Here is a 21643-nt window from a genome sequence, read left to right as displayed (position 1 = left end):
ATCTTTGCACAGTACCACGCCACCCTTATTTAAATTTCAGGCCCTATTTGACACAAGCAGGACTGGGCAAACTATTGATAAAATGTTCAGAGCAAGGAATTTCTGAAAAGACAACTTGGCTTGCCCCTTCTCTCTAAAATGTATAAGGAAGGATAATTAGACTTTATAGGTCTAATTATCAGGGATTTGGCGTTTTCCTGGGAAAAGAAGGCCCCACTAGCCGATGGTGGGGCATGACACCCTATTCCAGAAGCTAAACTATAAAGCCGGAGGTCAAAATTCGGCGCTCGGAGATAGACAGCAGCCCTTTTATTAAATTTCTTCATTCTCATCAACTTTTTAGTCCTTTCCGCTTCCCCGTTTGCTTAGTCAGTACACATCCCAGAGCTCCTTCCCGCCTCGGACCCGAACTGGTCTTACTGTATGATCTCCTCACTGACATCCAGGCCGAAAGTTTTCAGCAACTGCTGCGTGCACCAGCCCACCAGCTGTTGGCGGGACGCCGCCCCAGCCACCGCCATTTTCCCGAGCCGGAACCAGCTGGGCAGCAAAAGCTCGGCGTTCTACGCTGGACTAGGCCCCCAGCGAAACCGACCTCGCTCGCGCAGGTTCCGCCGGCCTGCACCGCCCCGCTCCTTAGCACCGCCCCCAACGCAGACCCTGCCCACCTATGCCTCCTCCCACTCCTTCCCGCTTCCTGGTGTTTGCACTTGAACCGGAGCTCTATCTGCGCCTGGTTCTTCCGCATTGTCAGTTGCGGGGCTCGAGAGCTGGGAATTCTAAGACGATACAGATGTCTCTAAAAACTACAGTTTAGGAAACAATAAAACTGAAAGACCCCAGCTTTTAGCTTACAACCCTAGCCACAGCTCTGCCATCTTAAGCAAAGTACTAGACCCTAGATAACAGCCACACCCAGCTAGTCATGCAGAAGCACCAACAGGATATCGGCGGTTACGGGCAAGGAAAACACCCTTAGGCCAGATGCAAAGTCCCCAACGTCAGGTTGAATCATGCTTCCTGGAACCTGTCCCCGCCATATTTGGTTTTCTTTTAAACCAACCAATGAAAACCCTGTAACCAAGCTTCTCGCTTCTGTACCCGCGCTTTCTGCATCCCAACCCCATAAAAACCCCCTGCCGTTGGGCGCGCAAGTCCACCGAGGGACTTTGTCGCCCCAGGTACCTGTGTATCTGAATAAACCTCTTGCTATTTGCATCCGAACGTGAATGGTCTCGCTGTTCCCTGGGAAGGGTCTCCCCTGAGGAAAGATACTCCACGGAGGTCTTTCATTTGGGGGCTCGTCCGGGATCCGGAGACCCCCCCCTCGCCCAGGGACCGCCGACCCATCGTCGGGAGGTAAGCTGGCCAGCGTTTTATGTTCTCGTGCTTTCTGTGTGTCTGTTGTAGTGCGACTTGAGTTTCAGCTGAAACAATCTGTATCTGGCGGAGTCAGGAAGGAGCTGACGAGCTCGAACTTCCCTCCGCAAGCCTGGAAGACGTTCCAAGGCTAACTGGAGCCCGATTTTTCGGTGCTCATCCGTCTCAGTTCACGACCAGAGTCGGACTTTTCGGGGCTCCGCCCTTGTCCGAGGGGTACGTGAAACTTCAGGGAGGCGAGGGATCCGGACCCTCATCTACGCCTCCATCCGAGCTTTTGCTTTCAGTTTTGCGCAGAAACCGCAACGTGCGATTTTGGTGTATTAGTCTCTGTGTCGTGTTTGTTTGTCTTATAACAGGAGTACTCTTACTAGAAGAAATAGGTCAATCTTTAACCACCCCCCTGAGTCTTACTTTACAGCATTGGAGAGATGTTCAAGACATCGCCCATAATCAGTCAATAGAAGTCCCAAAAAAGAAATGGATCACCTTCTGCTCGTCCGAGTGGCCCTCCTTCAATGTGGGCTGGCCACAGGATGGGACTTTTAACCTTGATATCATTTTCCAGGTAAAAGCCAGAGTGATGGATCCCGGGCCCCCTGGTCACCCCGACCAAGTTGCATACATCGTGACTTGGGAAGCCCTGGCCTACGACCCTCCGCCATGGGTCAAGCCCTTCGTCAATCCCAAGCGCCCTCTTCCTCCATCGGCCCCTGCCCTTCCACCTCTCCCCCTCCCTGCTCCGGCCCGACCGCCTACCCACTCGTCCCTATATCCCACCCTAACTAAGTCTCCACAGGAAAAAGTTAAAAAAGAAAAACCCACAGCAGCCACAGTGTTGCCGCCGGGAGACGAACTGCTCATAGATCTGTTGGCCGAGGACCCTCCACCCTACCGAGACCCAGCCCCAATAAGGGAAGCCGCAGCGGCGGCTCCTGCCCCAGTCGCTCCAGCACCGTCCCCGGTGGCCGGACGACTAAGGGTCCGCAGAGAGCCACCTCCGGATTCCACCTCCCAGGCCCTTCCCCTGCGAGCAGGGCCCAACGGCCAGGCCCAATACTGGCCCTTTTCTGCTTCCGACCTTTACAACTGGAAAAATAACAACCCCCCTTTCTCCAAAGATCCCTCCATGTTAACCTCTTTGATTGAGTCCATCCTAGTTACTCACCAACCCACTTGGGACGACTGCCAGCAGCTGCTACAAGCGCTGCTGACTACTGAAGAAAAGCAAAAGGTCTTCCTGGAAGCTCGAAAAAACGTCCCAGGCGAAAATGGCCGTCCCACGCAACTGCCTAACGAGATTAATGCCGCCTTCCCTCTGGAACGTCCCGACTGGGATTTCTCTACAGTTGAAGGTAGGAACCACCTACGTCTCTATCGCCAGTTGCTCATAGCGGGTCTCCATGGGGCAGCAAGACGCCCCACCAATTTGGCCCAGGTAAAACAGGTTATTCAGGGTCCTGAGGAGTCCCCTTCCGCCTTCCTGGAGCGGCTTAAAGAAGCCTATCGTATATATACTCCTTATGATCCTGAAGACCCAGGGTGTAATCTCTCTATGTCCTTTATTTGGCAATCTGCACCAGACATTAGAAAAAAACTTGAGAGGCTAGACAACCTCAAAGAAAGTTCCTTACAAGACTTAGTAAAAGAGGCAGAACGCATCTTCAATAAAAGAGAGACTCGAGAAGAGAGAGATGAAAGACTAAAAAAAGAGGCAGAAGAAAGAGACGAGAGGCTTAAAAAAGAAGCAGAAAAGAGAGAAAATGCGAGAGATCGCAAGAGAAATAAAGAATTTAGCAAATTGCTAGCCACCGTAGTATCAGGGCAGCGACAAGATAAGTTAGGGGGAGACAAGAAGGGGCCCCGAGTGGAAAAAGACCAATGTGCCTACTGTAAAGAAAAGGGTCACTGGGTCAAGGACTGCCCAAGGCGACCAAAGGGGCCCCGCCGACCAAAGCCCCAGACGTCCCTCTTGACCCTAGAAGATTAGGAAAGTCAGGGCCAGGAGCCCCCCCCTGAGCCTAGGATAACCCTTGACGTTGGGGGGCAACCTGTCACCTTCTTGGTGGACACCGGCGCACAACACTCCGTGTTGACTCATCCGGCGGGACCTCTGAGTAACAAATCGGCCTGGGTCCAAGGAGCCACAGGAGGCAAGCGGTATCGGTGGACCACGGACCGGAAGGTACATCTGGCTACCGGAGAGGTAACTCATTCCTTTTTGCACGTACCTGACTGTCCTTACCCTCTGTTGGGCCGAGACCTCCTTACAAAACTGAGAGCACAAGTACATTTTAAAGAGACAGGGGCCCATGTTACCGGGCCCCAAGGACAACCCCTTCATGTCCTGACCCTAAAGTTAGAAGATGAATACAAACTTTACGAAGAAGCAGGACCCGACAAGACCAAAAAACTTGCTGCCATCACCCCCTGGCTGCAAAAATTTCCACTAGCTTGGGCCGAGACCGGGGGAATGGGGCTAGCCGTCCGACAGCCGCCACTGATAATACCCCTAAAGGCCACAGCCTCCCCTGTGTCGATTAGACAATACCCCATGTCCCAAGAAGCATACCAGGGAATTAGGCCACACATTAAAAGACTTTTGGATCAGGGGATTCTGATCTCCTGCCAGTCGCCATGGAACACCCCTCTCCTCCCTGTAAAAAAACCGGGGTCAGGAGACTACAGGCCAGTCCAGGACTTGAGGGAAGTCAACAAGAGGGTGGAGAACATTCACCCCACAGTCCCTAACCCATACAATCTACTAAGTGGGTTGCCACCGTCACACACCTGGTATACAGTGCTAGATCTCAAAGATGCCTTCTTTTGCCTAAGACTGCACCCAAATAGCCAACTCCTCTTTGCCTTCGAATGGAGAGACCCCGAGCAAGGGATATCCGGCCAGTTGACATGGACCCGCCTCCCACAAGGGTTCAAAAACAGCCCAACTCTCTTTGACGAGGCCCTGCATCAGGACCTGGCTGACTTCAGAGTCCAACATCCAGCTCTCATCCTACTACAGTATGTAGATGATCTTCTGTTAGCGGCAAAAACGGAGGAAAGCTGCAAAGAAGGTACGTCTGCCCTCCTTGAAACCCTGGGGACTCTAGGATATCGGGCTTCGGCAAAAAAGGCCCAAATCTGTCAACAACAGGTCACCTATCTGGGATACCAGATCAAAGAGGGACAGAGGTGGCTGACAGAAGCTCGTAAACAAACCATTATGAACATCCCTGCCCCCAAAAGCCCCCGCCAATTGCGGGAATTCCTGGGGGCTGCAGGGTTCTGTCGCCTCTGGATACCAGGCTTTGCCGAAATGGTCGCACCTCTGTACCCCCTTACAAAACAAGGAGCCTTCTTTGACTGGCGGGAGGAACATTCCGTGGCCTTCAAAAATGTCAAGAGAGCCCTATTGACTTCCCCGGCTCTCGGGCTCCCAGACCTGACCAAGCCCTTTGGACTGTTTGTAGATGAGAAACAAGGCTACGCAAAAGGGGTCCTAGTCCAAAATATAGGACCCTGGAAACGCCCTGTAGCCTACCTCTCGAAAAAGCTAGACCCCGTGGCTTCAGGCTGGCCACCCTGTTTGCGCATGGTGGCAGCTATTGCGGTCCTTATCAAGGACGCCCACAAGTTGACCATGGGGCAGCCCTTAACCATCTTTGCCCCACACGCGGTTGAAGCCCTTATCAGACAGCCACCAGATCGTTGGCTGTCCAACTCCCGAATGACCCACTACCAGGCTATGCTTCTGGACACGGACCGAGTTCACTTTGGTCCCGTCGTGGCACTCAACCCTGCCACCCTGCTCCCACTCCCGGAAGAACCAGAGCTGCACGATTGTCACCAGATCCTCGCGGAAACCCACGGAACCAGGCCAGACCTGTCAGATCGACCACTCCCAGATGCAGATATCACCTGGTACACTGATGGCAGTAGCTTCATGGACAATGGGGAAAGAAGGGCAGGAGCGGCCGTGACTACAGAAACAGAGGTAATCTGGGCAGAGGCTCTACCGCCAGGAACCTCCGCCCAAAGAGCCGAGCTTATCGCCCTGACCAAGGCTCTCCAGATGGCGGCAGGTAAGAGGCTCAACGTATATACGGATAGCCGGTATGCGTTCGCCACAGCCCATATCCACGGAGAAATCTATCGGCGAAGAGGGCTCCTGACCTCTGAGGGAAAAGAGATTAAAAATAAGGTTGAAATCCTGGCTCTGCTAAAAGCCCTGTTCCTTCCCCAAAAACTCAGTATCATCCATTGCCCGGGACACCAGAAGGGAGACAATCCTGAGGCACGCGGTAACAGAATGGCTGACCAGGCCGCCCGAGAGGCAGCCTCATGTAAATCGCCGAAAGCCTCACAAACCCTCCCCCTGGCCTCAAAAACTGCTGATACTGCTCCCGTGCACTGCCCCTTCCAGTATACCAAGGAAGATACGGACTTGCTGAAAAAAATGGGGGCTTCCTATGAACCAACACAAGGGTACTGGATTTATAAAGAAAAACCTGTAATGCCAAAAAAACAGACTTTAGAATTATTAAACCGTTTACATGGACTGACCCACCTCAGCCCCCGAAAAACAAAGACCCTCCTGGATAGAGAAGAAAACACCCACTATTTGTTAGAAAGAGACAATCTCTTACAACAAATAGCCGACAACTGCAGGGCTTGCGCTCAGGTCAATGCTGGGAGAGTCCGATATGGAGCCGGGGCCCGGGCGCGAGGACACCGACCGGGTACTCATTGGGAAATTGATTTCACAGAGATAAAACCAGGACTATATGGTTACAAATACCTCTTAGTATTCGTGGACACTTTCTCCGGTTGGGTAGAGGCCTTCCCTACAAAACAAGAAACAGCCAAGACAGTCACCAAGAAATTGCTGGAAGAGATCTTCCCCAGGTACGGGATGCCCCAAACGCTGGGGACAGACAATGGGCCAGCCTTCGTCTCCCAGGTAAGTCAGCTGGTGGCTAAGCTACTGGGGATCAATTGGAAATTACATTGTGCTTATAGACCCCAGAGTTCAGGACAGGTAGAACGGATGAACAGAACCATCAAGGAGACTTTGTCCAATTAACGCTTGCAACTGGCTCTAGAGACTGGGTGTTCCTACTGCCTCTGGCCCTATACCAGGGTCCCATGGTCTGACACCGTTCGAAATATTATACGGGGCTCCACCACCAGCCGCCACCCTCCTTGACTCCCACATTGCAAACCACGCTAACAACCCTTCCTTAAAAGCTCATTTACAGGCACTCCAGATCGTGCAGAGAGAGGTTTGGAAACCGTTGGCCGCAGCTTACCAGGAACAGCTGAAAAAGCCAGTAGTTCCACACCCATTCCAGATCGGAGATTCCGTCTGGGTCCGCAGACATCAGACTACAAACCTAGAACCCCGGTGGAAAGGACCGTATACAGTCCTTTTAACCACGCCAACAGCCCTGAAGGTAGACGGCATCGCTGCTTGGATCCACTCCTCACACGTTAAGCGCGCCCCGCCATCGAGCTCCGCCGACAACAGCCAGGACAGCCCTGACAGACCGCCTCAATGGAAGCTCCAGCGCTCTCAAAACCCACTCAAGATAAGACTCTCAAAGATTACATAGCTGTAATCCTTATAATCTTGGGTTCCTTGTCCCCTGCATCCCCTACTAACCCCCATGCCCCAAAGCAATTAACCTGGCAGGTGCTGACATCCGGGGGTGATGTGATCTGGTCAACGACCAAAACTGCCCCCACGGGGACTTGGTGGCCCGACCTATATCCTGACCTATGTAAGCTGGCCCTGGGGGTCCCACACCCCTGGGACCTAGAAGGATACTTTGACACTTCCAAGGCGCCCCAAAAGGAGAGCCCCCCCGGGCGGCTGGGACTAGACCCATGGGGAGGGTGCGGAACGCCTGATAGACGAGCCATGTTAAGCACTCTCCCTTTCTACGTTTGCCCTGGGTACCACAGGGATCGCGGGCTAAATCCCCAATGCGGAGGAGGGGAACATTTCTACTGTAGGAGCTGGGGGTGCGAGACTACTGGAGACACATATTGGGACCCTTCCTCCACTTGGGACTATATTACTGTCAGGGCAAATTACACTCATCCACCCTTCAAAGATTGGAAGACCCTTAGCCACGGGTCATGCAAAAATTGGTGTCATCCCCTACGGGTGTCATTTACAGAAAAAGGAAAAAAGGCCACCAGGTGGTGGGGCGCTGGGTATTCATGGGGGCTCAGGCTATACAAAGAACGATGGGACGACGGCCTTGTCTTCAAAATCAGACTAAAAATAGAAACCCCAGCCTCCACCGCCGTCGGGCCCAACACCATCCTGGGAGACCAACGACCCCCGTCCCAACCAACACTAGCCTTACCCTCAGTTCCCAGCATACAACACTGCGACCAACGGTAGTGCCAACCACACCCAGACTGCTGTTCTGCCTCCACCCCCAACCGGGACCGGGGACCGGTTATTTAGCCTAGTACAGGGAGCCTACTCTGCCCTTAACGTTTCTGATCCCAACCGAACCCAAGAATGTTGGTTATGCCTGGTTACTAACCCCCCTTACTATGAAGGGGTAGCTGTTAGGGGCAACTTCTCCAACCATACCCAAGCCCCCCCCCAGTTGCACCACTGGCTCCCAGCACAAACTAACCCTATCTCAAGTGTCGGGGAAAGGACTTTGCCTTGGAACCATCCCCGGGACCCACCAGGCCCTATGCAACATCACCGAAAAGGTGCCCATGGGAAATTACTACCTAGCAGCCCCCAACGGGACTTACTGGGCATGTAATACGGGACTCACTCCCTGTGTCTCAGCTGCTGTGCTTAACATAACCTCTGATTACTGCGTTCTGGTTGAGCTATGGCCCAGAGTAACCTACCATGATTCTGAATATGTCTATAGCCATTTCGAGGAAAGACCCCGATTCAAGAGAGAGCCCGTCTCCGTAACCCTGGCTGTGTTGTTAGGAGGCCTTACAGTAGGAGGAATAGCAGCAGGAGTGGGCACAGGGACTTCCGCCCTCCTAGAAACCAGTCAATTCAGACAGCTCCAGGCGGCTATGCATACTGATATCCAGGCGCTAGAAGAATCTGTCAGTGCCCTTGAAAAGTCGTTAACCTCTCTCTCTGAAGTAGTCTTACAAAACCGGAGGGGATTAGATATCCTGTTCTTGCAAGAAGGAGGCCTTTGCGCGGCTCTAAAGGAAGAATGTTGTTTTTATGCAGATCATACGGGACTGGTAAGAGATAGCATGGCCAAGCTGAGAGAACGGCTTAGACAAAGGCAGAAACTATTTGAGGCCGAACAAGGATGGTTTGAGGGGTGGTTCAACCGATCCCCTTGGTTCACAACCCTAGTTTCCTCCATTATAGGTCCCCTGATGGTCGTTCTACTGATATTACTGTTTGGCCCATGCATTCTCAACCGGTTGGTACAGTTTATGAAAAATAGACTGTCAGTCATCCAGGCCCTGGTCCTAACCCAGCAGTATCATCAACTGAGGCAGAGTGACCAAGAGGTAGAAGAATGACCCGATTCCCGAATGGAGGATTCCATTCGAAGTCACAAGAAAAATGGGGGAATGAAAGACCCCAGCTTTTAGCTTACAACCCTAGCCACAGCTCTGCCATCTTAAGCAAAGTACTAGACCCTAGATAACAGCCACACCCAGCTAGTCATGCAGAAGCACCAACAGGATATCGGCGGTTACAGGCAAGGAAAACACCCTTAGGCCAGATGGAAAGTCCCCAACGTCAGGTTGAATCATGCTTCCTGGAACCTGTCCCCGCCATATTTGGTTTTCTTTTAAACCAACCAATGAAAACCCTGTAACCAAGCTTCTCGCTTCTGTACCCGCGCTTTCTGCATCCCAACCCCATAAAAACCCCCTGCTCCAGCCGTTGGGCGCGCAAGTCCACCGAGGGACTTTGTCGCCCCAGGTACCTGTGTATCTGAATAAACCTCTTGCTATTTGCATCCGAACGTGAATGGTCTCGCTGTTCCCTGGGAAGGGTCTCCCCTGAGGAAAGATACTCCACGGAGGTCTTTCAAAACAATACCCCGTAACCTGAGAGGTCAGCTTTTATATTGTTCTGGTTTTATTGAAAACACTTAAAAGAACACTTTAAAGCTAGAGTAAACGCTGTAAGGGTTTTCTCTAGTAGTAGAGGCTTTATGATGCTCTTAGTCGTCTAATATCTGATTCGTGCTACTTTTAAAACCTCTATTTGGTTTTTTGAGCCAAGTCTTTTCTATTAGAGCCAAGACAACGCTGTAAGCTCGAGGGAGGGGAAAAAAAAACTTTAATAAAACAGGTGCTTGGATTTGGATTTGATGACCTTCGATATGAGTTCTCAATTGATTTTTAAGAAGTTCAGTCAGTAGTTAAAGGTGAATATATATGGGAATCTAGAAAGATGGTAATGATGATAAATTACTTGTAGGGCAGCAGGGGAGACACGTAGAGAACAGAATTGTAGACAGTAGGGGAGGGAGAGAGTGGAAGGAATTGAGTAGCTTGGAAACGTATATTACCCTATGTAAAATAGCTAATGGAAATTTGCTGTATGATGCAGGGAGCTCAAATCGGGTGCTTTGTGACAACCTAGAGGAATGGGATGGAGTGGGAGGAGGAAGGGTGGTTCAAAAGGGAGGGGACATATGTATTTCTATGGCTCATTCATGTTGATGTATGACAGAGACCAGTACAATATTGTAAAGCAATTATCCTCCAATTAAAAATAAAATTTTTAGAAAAGAAGTTAAAGGTTTTTCAACTAAAGATGACAAGAGTTAAGGGTCTTTTTGCTACTCCCTTCTCCTTTGGGACAACAAACGGGAAAATTCAGCCAGCTTTCTCTGGAAACCGTGATGTCTCCTGATATATTTCATTGGTCAATTTAATTGACTGGCTTTGTGTTACATGTGTAGGCTTTTCATTCCCATTAGGCTATTTATACTAAATAATTACATTAATTGGATGTTGTTTCTACTTTATGTTAGTTTTCACTGAGAAAATCAAAATCATATGTTGAGATTAGACTATTTTATTAATTTGAAATATATATGGCTTTCTCATTTAAAAAAGACTGAATTTTCATCAATTGTGGGTACAGGTTTTGTTTCTTCATAAAAATCTGCTACATTTAATACAAATTATAACTTATCCAAATCCTTTACCTGTTTTTATACATGTTCTCTTCCCATTACTAGAGGAATAACTTCTTGAAGACAAAGTAACCTAAACTTTTTGTACAATAGGACATTCTAGGTCCTCAAAAATAAAAGTATTCTTTTTTCATAAGGAATATGTTATTGATTATAATCTCTATTTGTAATATATGCAATGTAAAGCCATTTATAACATTACCATTTATTAATATAAATTTATGCCTGAGCAAAGCAAGCACACCTACTTAACATACCGTAACGATATTCTTCTGTATATTTAGACAAAAATTTAGGCAGAAATTTAGGCAGAAATTTCATCTGTACATACTACAACTTTCTTAATGCCATAGGCCTTTAAATTTTTCAGGTTCACGCTACACAACTGTCTAGTTTATTTAACTGGAATGGAGAAGCACTTTTCCAAAGCAAACATTTAAATTAAGAATTTTTACTAAGTATCACTGCTTTTTTCCTAAGTTTTTATTCTAATATGCCTCCTTCCTTATTATAATTGGCATGTAAAAGATAGACATACAAACTGATACGTAGATTGCCTCTGTGTGTAAAGATATATCTGCAATACTTTTAGCAATTTACTTGGCATATTGACTAAGAAAAGACCAGCAGATTCTCTATGCAGCTCTAATTTCTACAAGGATCTGGGAACTGGGTAATTCAGTCCTTTGTAGAAGCCACTTAACTACAAAGGAAATAGTGTGCATTGAAGAAACATTGTGTACTGAGAGGGGCCTGATGATAAAGAACAAGGAGGGGTACCCTGGGGCTTGTTGATTTTTCTGACAGGACTTTGGCTGTAATCTTAGTCTCTAAGATTTAGACAAAGCTGCAGATAATTTGCAATACCATCCCTCCTATTATAATGTTAATTTCATCTGATGTCTAGAGTCTCGAATTCAAAAACATAAAGTAATTGTTGACTCTTTAAAGCACTAAGTAGCCTTTATTATGAAAGTTCAAGCATAATTTATTAGAGAGAATTAATGCCGTGCTTACACTTTCAGGGTTGCCTTTCAAGTGCGGGTTTAACAAAGTACATCCTAGGGCAATTTCATCTGATCGGGTTTTGTGCCTGGTCTTCACCGTGTGAAAATCATTCCCCAGGTGTATTGTGAGTAATTAAGATAAGCATAGGGATAGAAAATAGTTATGAGTTCCTAGTCTAAGGTCATGCTCACTTTTTAAGGAATTCTGATTCCATATAGGTCTAGCGAAAATGTCTTATTATTATAATAATGTTTCTTTTTATGTAGGTACAGTGGCTCAGGCCCTAAAGAGGCTGCCTGCAATGTGGGAGCCCAGGGTTGGATCCCTGGGTCGGGAAGATCCCCTGGAGAAGGAAGTGGCTACTCACTCCAGCATTCTTATCTGGAGAATCCCATGGACTAGAGGAGCCTGGCGGGCTACAGCCCATGGGGTCGCAGTGAGATACGACTGAGCGACTAACACTTTGACTTTTTAAAATGTACAATTTGCTCAGTTTTTTCTTGTTTCACACCATCCTAGAAAGTTCCATTTTTAAAAAAAGTTTTATTCCTGTAAATAGAGAATTCCCTAGCAGTCCAGTGTTAAGGACTCGGGGATTTCTGCTGACTGGATTCGATCCTTAATCCAAGAACTAAGATCCCACAATCTGCACCTCCTGGCCAAGGGCGGGGGGGTGGAATCATCCCTGTAAATAAACTGAATTGCAGCAGCAGCAGCAGCGTTTGAGCATTCCATAGAGTTTTTTAGTATGGATGCTGTAAAGAGAATTCATGCCTGAGATGTTAAAAAGTCCGCTACATTTCAGGAGTCAATTCCAGGAGTGAGATTATGGATTTAAGCCTGTAGTTAATTTATGAAGAAATGGAATTGGTCGTCTTTCCCGGGTTTTCTTTTCTAAGCAGTCTGTTTTACCCAGTTCACAATCTTAGCACGGATCTTAGCACCCAACACACAGGGCATCCAAGAAAAGCGCCCTGGCACCTCCCACATAAGGCGGATACGAATCACACGCGTCTACAAGTTGATGGACGGGTTGACACGGCGCCCAGCCCCGCCGTGATCACCACTGGACACTGGCGATTGGTTGCGCTTGAAAGGCGCGGAACCAATGGGAGTGGCGGTCTGGGAGAGTCGGTGGAGCGCGCGGGAAAGGGACCAATATAAACTGTGGCGGGAGATTCGTTTTCTGGGCCTTGTCCCGTGAAACATCTTCGGCTGGAGAGTTAGTTTGCTCTCCTCTCGAGATCGAGCATGGTGCGGACTAAAGCAGACAGCGTGCCTGGCAGATACAGAAAAGGTGAGGCAGTCGGGCACAATAGTGGAGGGCAGGTGGTTCTCTGGGCAGCTCCGCTACGGGCGGGAGAAGAGGCGGCCTCCCCTCCTGTCGGCCAGACTGGCCCAGCCCGCCGGGAAGCAGCAGCCTGAGCCCTTTAACCGGGAGGAGGAAACGGCGGGGACAGGGGAGCGTTAGCGGCTGTTCTGGATCGCGGGGCTCTCCTCTCCAATCATTTCCGATAGGCTGTGTCGGAGAGTGCGGTGAGAACGTGGTTCCCAGCCTCTTCGTGCCCCCTTCTGATTGCCCTCCTTTCCATCTCTCCGCAGTGGTGGCTTCTCGAGCCCCCAGGAAGGCGCTTGGTTCCTCGACTTCTGCCGCTAATTCCACGCCGCTTTCCTCAAGGAAAGGTAAAAACGCCCCTGCAAGCTCCTACATGAACCCTCTCAAAAGGAGATCAGGCCAGGCACCACTGTTCCCCATACCCACCACGGAGTTTCTTTTCCTGAGACCTTCACCCCCCAGAATTTCTTCCTTCCTTGCCTTTTGATGTAATAAGCGAGCCTTGGTCTCTTTGGCGGTCTGGGGTAGAGGTGGAGGGGTCGCACGGTTTTCAAAAATTTCAAGCCTTGGGTTAGGGACGGACACACTTTCTCTTCAGATCTGTTTTTCTTTTCTGCCTTAGCGTTGTTATTTTTCTTAATATTTACAACTGGACTTTTTCTTGTATGAGGCTACTTAAGCACCTGTTTACTAGAATTGAGACAATAGTTGACAATGCTAATCACGTTTTTATTTTCATTTCTGCATATTGTTCTTTGTTTTCCTATTACCTTACTTTCTTCCCTTTTTCTTTTCTTTTTTCTTTTTTTTTTTTAGTTTGGTGTCAGTGTGTGTGTCTGTGTGTATTCCAACCTTGCAGCTCCTGATTCTGTTTTTTGGACATTAGGAGGGAAAACTGGGCCAAGGAGAGAGCTTCACATTATTCCTTCTGTGCTAGAAGAGGTTGAGAAAATACCCTGCCATCTGGTGTCTCTCATTCCTTTTAGAAGGAAGTTGAGCAGTTTGGAAGATTAATTCTGCAAGCTCTAGTTAAGAATATACAGGAAAAAGTGTGTCAAACTTTAGTATGACAGTATATAAGACTAACTGAATAGCTCTGCTCATGGACAAAATATGAAAAATATTTTCTAGTTGTAAACATCTTGTTAATGCTGTTTTTCTAGGCTAAATAATATATATAATAATGTTCTGCATTATGTTAAATTAATGTATAATGTACTATTGACTGAATACAACTTTATCATGTCATATTTTAAAATTCACTTTAAAGATAGATGTACCACCATTTAATATCCTTTAGAATTTGATGTTAAAGAATTGTTTCCCTTTAAGGAATGGAAATTATATTCTTAATTTTTATTTAGTTCTGTTTTATTTTATAGCTGAAAATAAGTATGCAGGAGGGAATCCAGTTTGTGTGCGCCCAACTCCCAAGTGGCAAAAAGGAATTGGAGAATTCTTCAGGCTGTCCCCTAAAGATTCAGAAAAAGAGAATAGAATTCCTGAGGAGGCAGGAAGCAGTGGCTTGGGAAAAGCAAAGAGAAAGTAAGTTTTCATATTCTGAAGTATAAAGAAATACTTATATTCTTGAAAATAAAAAGCAACTAAATATTAACTTTAAATTTTATCTGAGCAGATAAGAAAATACAAACCAGAAGTTTTTTAAACTATGCTAACCTCTTATTATGTCACTTCCAAATTTCAAGCATCAATGAAAGGTATTATTTTTACTCATTTACTTAAAGAGGATCAGTTCCCATTCAGATGAAAAGTGCTACTTTATTAATCATGAACTTCTGGTCTTTATTCTCTTTTTTTTTTTTCTATTTTCTATAGTCCTTTTTCGGAGAAGGCAATGGCAAGCCACTCCAGTACTATTGCCTAGAAAATCCCATAGATGGAGGAGCCTGGTAGGCTGCAGTCCGTGGGGTCGCTAAGGGTCGGACACAACTGAGTGACTTCACTATCACTTTTCACTTTCATACATTGGAGAAGGAAGTGGCAACCCACTCCAGTGTTCTTGCCTGGAGAATCCCAGGGACGGGGGAGCCTGGTGGGCTTCCGTCTATGGGGTCACACAGTCGGACACGACTGAAGTGACTTAGCAGCAGCAGCATAGTCCTTTTTATTTTCAAAAAGTAATTTCCATGTTGGTTTACCTTGATTTCCATTAACCCCACCTTGAATAAACCTAGTAGTCCAGCCTCCATAGGAAATATATAACCATTGTGGAAAAGTTGGAAAATACAGAAAACCCCATCACTTAGAAACAACCAGAACTAATACCATGGTATATTTTCTTTACAATTTCTCTGTAAATACATAAGAATACTTCAAAACAAAACAAGATGGGGATAAAACTGCACACATGCAGAGTTCATTGTGTAAACTTTCTAAGAAGATAATTAAATCATGCTTTCAAGCTTTTTTTTGCGGGGGGGGCATGGCTCTTTTCAGTTTATTGCATGAAGGAGTTACACTAGTCCAAGTTAAAAGCAGACCCCAAATGGTTACATTATACAAGCTGTGAAGTTTTTAAACTTGTGAAAAGGGACAGAAGGAAAATTCTACTCATTGAAAGGAAATCCTCACTTAAACTTCAGTGAGCCAAAAGCTCTTAAAAGAACCTTCAGCTGGTGGTCCTTAGCCAGTCCAATCTTTACCAGGAACTGGCATATGTTCTTGGCTGGTCACCCTGTAGTTGAATTACTTCTCCATATTCTGGATGCTCAATTACAGTACCATTGCAGGCAAATTTCTTCTTAAACGCCTTCACTAGTTTCTTTTTATCATAATCATCAGCGATGGCAACCCACTCCAGTGTTCTTGCCTGGAGAATCCCAGGGACGGGGGAGCCTGGTGGACTCTCGTCTATGGGGTCGCACAGAGTCGGACACGACTGAAGCGACTTAGCAGCAGCAGCAGCAGGAAGCAGATCATTACCCTTACTTGCATCAGGAAAGGGGTCGAAAGAGCGGAGGTTCTGGAAAGCGGACATAAAATATGATTCCTTTTCCTCGGTGGAAACAGCCTGAGGAAGGCAGCGGCGGGAGAAGTGGGGTAGCGGATACCGAGCGTTGGGAAGCGAGGGGCCTCGAGCGGGAGGCTGCTGAGTCTTCGGTGGCGGCTCAGTGACTGGGGCTGCTGCTTTCAAGCTTTTAATGTCAGGAAAATGCTCAAGATAAATGTTGAGCAAAACTGGATTCAAAAGTACAATCATTATTGAATAAAAGACATGTATATAAATACACCAAATCTCTGTACAAAATATACCAAATATCATGAGTATATTTTAAAAACCTCTCCTCACACTCCGCGCTACCAATTTTCAACAACAAACAGATTTTAAGAATCTGAGGGAAAAATACTTTGAGGAGGAAAAAACAAGGGAAACCTGCTTTTTAAATAGATTTATGAGAAATAGTGCAGACTCTCTAAAGAGTATTGACGTTTTCATTTCAAAAAGAAATTATTTGACTGGAGGTGGGGCGTGGTGAGCGTGGGTGGTATGACATCACTGCCATTATGAAGCCTTTTGATTTAAGACCCTGCTAGTCACCTCCCAGCACCAGCCAGGAGCAGGTGATCCTCCTGGGCACCAAGCAACTAGCCGGCCCAAAGCGGAGGGATCAACATGGACAAGTGGGTGGTGGCCGGGCTCACACTGGGGCTGCTGCTTCTGGTTCTGCTCCTACCCAAACAAGTTTATTCATCCGTTCCTTTAACCAGCACAGAGGGTCCTCCAATCCAAACTACAGCGGTCAGCTGTGCCTTGCGGTCAACAGCTAGTCTCCTTGTTGTCCTGCTTGCCCTTCTACATCTCTACCATTAAGAGACTTGGCCAAGAAACATCTAGGTTTACCAACCCATATTCTAAAGCCCAGTCCATATGGCATCTAGAAATTCTGTGTCAGGAAGAAAATAAGAAAGTCTTCATCAAATCCATTAATTCCGCCCCTTATGGCAGAAAATGTTGAGAGTCTCAAACTGGATTAGTTTAAAGAACATCTGAAGGATTTGAGCAGATAATGACAGCCAATATTAAATCTCCTGGAGTTTGGTTATAAGAATGGAGACAATATCAGGAATTAATGATGTGATTGATTAAATGTAACAAGAAACATGGACACTTCAAACTCTACCTTGCATCTAGATAATAATTGCATCTTCATCTAGAGAAAAAGGATGAGCTATGGAATGGAGATTCAGTTTTCATTTTGGTTCAAGAAATCTAGAAGGTAAACAATTAGGTGATGCAAAAAGCTTCAGTGATTCTGTTTATGATGTACACTGGAAAGAATCAGCAGTTACTAAATCCTCTGTGTATTGTTTCACCAGGCCTGGTTTAATGCTGATATACTCTCCATAAGGTTTTACATTGTTTTCATTGTTCTCTTGGGAACTTAACTCTTTTCCTCTGGGCTTTTGAATTTGACTTTGCATTTGGATTTCTGTAATAACTGAGATGTTCGAGGGCAATGATGGGTTGGAATATACTACAAATCCAAACATAGGTAATCCCTGCATATGTACTTAAAAGTCAAATTACAGGTATTTCCTGTCACACATTCCCATACAACAATATTGCCAGATTTAGTTTAGCTAATTCTGATCTCTTAATTTGATTCCCAAGGTCAGAAGTGCATTGACTTCAAACAATCTTAAAATATTGCTTTTTATTTCTGCATGTACTGAATAATTTTTAAAACCTAAAAATTGCTGTTTTGAAGGCATGTTTGATAAATTTGGAAATTAAGTGGCAAATATATGAAGGAGGTAACAAATAATGTGTATTAGGTAGTTGGGAAGTGAAGATTGGAAACTTGCCTGCATTAAATTCATAACTGTTTTGTGTTTTCTGTAAATATACATTTATATATTAAACTTGATGAATAAGAATAGCTACATGGGGAACACTTTCTACATCAGTCATTATTTTTAGATGATTCTAAACCTAAGTGGGCTTCCCTGGTGGCTCAGACGGTAAAGCGTCTGCCTGCAGTGTGGGAGACCCGGGTTCGTTCCCTGGGTTGGGAAGATCCCCTGGAGAAGGAAAAGGCAACCCACTCCAATACTTTCCTGAAAAATTCCATGGACTGAGGAGCCTGGCAAGCTACAGTCCATTGGGTCGCAAAGAGTCGGACACGACTGAGCATCTTCACTTCACTTCACTTCAAACCTAAGTGGACTCTGGAAAGTAAAACTTTAGAACTGCCTTGATATATAGAAATCTTTTTAGAAGTAGAAATCATTGGTTTACATGTCCATACAATGATGCTTAAATGATAAGTATTCAATGCTTATAGTACTCTAAATAAATTTTAGCCAATATTTGTCATCTTTAGAAATCTAAACAGGAACAACCAGACCTAACATCCATCTCAAGTTATGTGAGATCCATGTGTGTGAATGAACACGCTCTTGCTTCATATCTGAACACCGTACACCTATTTTGGATTGTACATTGTGTTTGGATTTGATTTGCATTGAACACAGCTAGATAAAAATAAATGGTTAAAGAGAAGTTAAAACAAAGGAATTAACATATAAAATGATATTTTTGCATCTAAAATTTTAAGAATATTGTTCATAAAATCATTTAGTAAATTATTATTGAATGCTTACTATCCAACTTATGAGATATTTAAAAGGAATGTCAAATTCTGGAGCAGTAGCTGAACTTTATACTTTGTTGCTATATCACTATTATCATTTCTTTTTCAATAAAATCAACAAGCAAGAGGATACATTTTTATATAGAGTTTTTTTAACAGACTTGTTATCATGATCCTAAAAGTCTCTTTTAGTTCCTTCTCATTTACTGTCACCATTCTTATTTTTTCTCATTCTAATATGAACAAACTAATAGTCAATATTCAAGAATATTCAACAATCCTCTTGAATTATTTGTGATTTCAATTAAAGAAACAAAATATTTGGCAATATTGCCAAATATGGCTGTACCATTGATCATCATAGCAATAAAACCTATATTGAAGGTTTCCTATCATATAGTGAAAGATTACACATATAGTCTCATAAAGAACTTTGATCCATAGTATAATAAAATCTGTGACATAAAACTAGGTAATAGAGGTTTATCTTATTGCTTTAGGCCTCTTTCTTAGATTTGTTATTGTTTGAGAGTTGCATTTATCCCTTTATAGTAAATCAATAGATTTACTTTTTTCTCCCAGTTTTATTGAGATGTAATTGACAAACAGCACTATGTAAGTTTAAGGTGTACAGTCTAGTGATTTGACTTACCTACATCATGAAATGATGACAATAGGTTTAGTGAATATCTATCTCATATTGATGCATTAAAGAAATAGAAAATTTTTTCCTTGTGGTAGGAACTCTTTCAATAGTTTATTATTGATTATAAATAGAAAACTATCAGTATATCAGAAGGATTTCTATTATGATCTCCCTAGTTCTTAATCTGGAATATGGCTACTCTTATGGCTTTATTATTCTCACAAAGGCAAGGTAAATTTCCCTGTTGCATAGAGGAGAATCTGAATCAAGAAAAACTGTCTTCTTAAAACCTTAAATCAGGCCTTTGAAGAAAAGAATTTTGGATTACAATAGTGTTCATTTGTTAACTTCATTTAATTTCCAGGAAAGTACAATGAAGACCTCTTGGTAATGTAATAGTGGATGAGTCAATGGTAATGTTACATCAAGTCAGAATATCCTTGTTTTAGCTTCCTTCTTTAACATTCTAGCTCTATGTCTAGATCTAATTTGAAGACTGACTGTTTTAGGATAGATCTCACAAATCTTTAGCAGCTCTAAAAAATTCCGATTTAAAAATTTTAATTGACTTTTTCTCTATAAAAATTATACTGAGTACCAGAGGACTTTGGGATAGTGTAAGTTGTTTTTCAAAAGCTATGTCTACCATATGCCAACAATACAATTTGGACATTTTCTAATTAGATAACACATTCATAAATTCCAAAGGATATACAGTCAAATATGACAGCTTGCTGTATTCTCTGTTCAAGTGGATTGGTTGAACTTTTTTGCTTTCTATTATCACAGAGTTCTTGCTAAAGGATTATACTGCTTCATCAATCTACTTAACACATTGAAAGAAGATGTTATAGAAATAGAGATTCCCTCTTAAAAATGGCAACATATTCTAAAGGGGAAACTGACTGGCAAATTAAGAGACAAAATATTAAAAATTTTTGTCACTTTAGTATTTGGAATCTGTAGGGATTTGTCAGTTTATGGGAATTTAATTTACTCTCATTTCTAGTCACTTGAACAGATCCATTGCACTGTTAATGTTCTTGATTTACATAAGTTTTTAAAAACTTCATGTTTTGTTTTTAAAACATTTGACTCGGGTGACTACTGAAATTCTCTTTTCTTTCCACAGAGCATGTCCTTTGCCACCTGATCACACAGATGATGAAAAAGAATAGAACTTTCTTATTCACTCTTGACTGATGTCTCCTATTTACTCTGGTATTCTAGGATGTAAATTTGCATAAATGTATTTGTTCCATTTAGTTTTGTTGACTAGGCATTTAATTTAAAAAAATGAGGCTTACATTTAGTTATTCAAAAGCAAGTAGTTATGATATTGGAAAGTTTGTAAGATTAATTACGGTTACCACAGTATTTGGTTTCCTTTACCCATTATTAAGCTTTTTCTTGCTAAAATTATTACATGATATTCTAATTATGAATCTGCTGTATTTGAGATTTGCTTAGATCTTTGTACTGTTGCCATTTTATTGGCATTTGATTATTGGAATGATGCCATATTTTTCTTCCTTTTATTTGCTTTAAAAAAGCAGAGGTAGATTTTTGCACATTTAAAAAGTAATGTTAATTAAACTGAACCTATACCCTTTTTAAGAAAGGGGGCCAAAGAGGCAATGTTGCAAAAATTTGGATGGCTGTCTACCTTCTCCTTAGAAAAACTTAAGGGCAGTTTGGTCCTAAGGTTTAAAGGATTAATAAAGCTTTTGAAAACAACAGCAAAAATATAAAATTTTTTTATATTGGAATAGTGGAATTCCATAGTGGAATCAGACAGGAAAATTCCATAGACTGCTTTAAAAGAGAGGAATTTCCCTAGAATATACCTTTGGTTTCTTCTTCTTCTTCTTTCTTTAAGTCGCTCAGTCGTGTCCGACTCTTTGTGACTCCATGGACTGTAGCCTACCAGGCTCCTTCGTCCATGGGATTCTCCAGGCAAGAGTACTGGAGTGGGTTAGTGTCATAAAATACGACCCTTTGGGCCTATGCTTTTAAAGGTGGAAATCAATAAAACATGAAAGACAGATCGTGCCATAAACCCAGAACTGTCTAAAGTCCTTAGAGCTACTATCATGCTTTTCAAGATAACCGGGGGTATAATCAAAGTGGGTATACTAGTACTTAGTAACTGATATTTTTCTTCCTTATCAGGCTTTTTGCTCACTGACTTCCTGTTAAACATTAACAGACATACTTTTCTGAAGTTTGTTTTTAATAAATGAATGCTTATTTTCATACAACTATTCATGTGTGTGCTTTCTAAGATTTTATCCTACTAGGTATTTCTATTTTATTCCTTCCAAATGCAAATCACTGTACAGACCTGATTTTATGAACTTCCAAAATAAGTCCTGACGACTATAGATTACATTTTTTGCTTAAATATTAAACATACTGTTACTGAATTGAGACCAGGGTTTTATCCTAAGTACTTCCTTGATAATTAGGCTTTTGATGGATTTGA

At 44.1% G+C, this 21643-nt stretch overlaps 3 protein-coding genes across 4 annotated transcripts in view; 2 read left to right on the top strand and 1 right to left on the bottom strand.

Moving 5' to 3' along the window:
- The window catches only part of TRIP4 (thyroid hormone receptor interactor 4), a 54356-nt gene extending 53728 nt beyond the window's left edge, over nucleotides 1-628 (bottom strand). Inside the window, exon 1 of the mRNA XM_055437454.2 lies at nucleotides 421-628. Coding sequence (XP_055293429.1) covers nucleotides 421-521 — 101 coding nt within the window. The 5' untranslated portion in view covers nucleotides 522-628. The remainder of the gene's footprint in view (nucleotides 1-420) is intronic.
- Nucleotides 629-1375: 747 nt separating this feature from the next.
- On the top strand, nucleotides 1376-6621 carry LOC129563332 (uncharacterized). Its single transcript, XM_055437180.2, has one exon. The coding sequence runs from the start codon at nucleotides 1964-1966 to the stop codon at nucleotides 3368-3370; it is 1407 nt and encodes a 468-aa protein (XP_055293155.2). The 5' UTR covers nucleotides 1376-1963; the 3' UTR covers nucleotides 3371-6621.
- Nucleotides 6622-9522: 2901 nt separating this feature from the next.
- PCLAF (PCNA clamp associated factor) lies at nucleotides 9523-21422 on the top strand. 2 transcript variants are annotated; one of them, XM_055437453.2, is made up of 4 exons: nucleotides 9523-12858; nucleotides 13164-13244; nucleotides 14280-14442; nucleotides 20291-21422. In XM_055437453.2, the coding sequence occupies exons 1-4, from the start codon at nucleotides 12813-12815 to the stop codon at nucleotides 20334-20336; spliced, it is 336 nt and encodes a 111-aa protein (XP_055293428.1). In that variant the 5' UTR covers nucleotides 9523-12812; the 3' UTR covers nucleotides 20337-21422. The 2 variants fall into 2 exon arrangements, with proteins under 2 accessions (XP_055293428.1, XP_088695816.1); XM_088839690.1 differs by lacking the exon at nucleotides 14280-14442.
- The last annotated feature ends 221 nt before the right edge of the window (nucleotides 21423-21643 follow it).

The sequence above is a fragment of the Moschus berezovskii genome, chromosome 9, assembly GCF_049115385.1.
Source record: "Moschus berezovskii isolate FMDL1 chromosome 9, NW_MosBer_1.0, whole genome shotgun sequence".
Classification (NCBI taxonomy): domain Eukaryota; kingdom Metazoa; phylum Chordata; class Mammalia; order Artiodactyla; family Moschidae; genus Moschus; species Moschus berezovskii.
The sequence above is the reverse complement of the archived record's forward strand: the minus strand, read 5'-3'. Positions and strand labels throughout refer to the sequence as shown.

What these genes read in the sequence shown, in the direction of transcription:
- LOC129563332 (XM_055437180.2), top strand. Translation starts at nt 1,964, where the DNA reads ATGGATCCCGGGCCCCCTGGTCACCCCGACCAAGTTGCATACATCGTG.
- PCLAF (XM_055437453.2), top strand. Translation starts at nt 12,813, where the DNA reads ATGGTGCGGACTAAAGCAGACAGCGTGCCTGGCAGATACAGAAAAG. An exon ending in GCCTGGCAGATACAGAAAAG is followed by an intron (nt 12,859 to 13,163) that starts GTGAGGCAGTCG and finishes ATCTCTCCGCAG; the next exon opens with TGGTGGCTTCTCGAGCCCCC. An exon ending in GCCGCTTTCCTCAAGGAAAG is followed by an intron (nt 13,245 to 14,279) that starts GTAAAAACGCCC and finishes TTTATTTTATAG; the next exon opens with CTGAAAATAAGTATGCAGGA.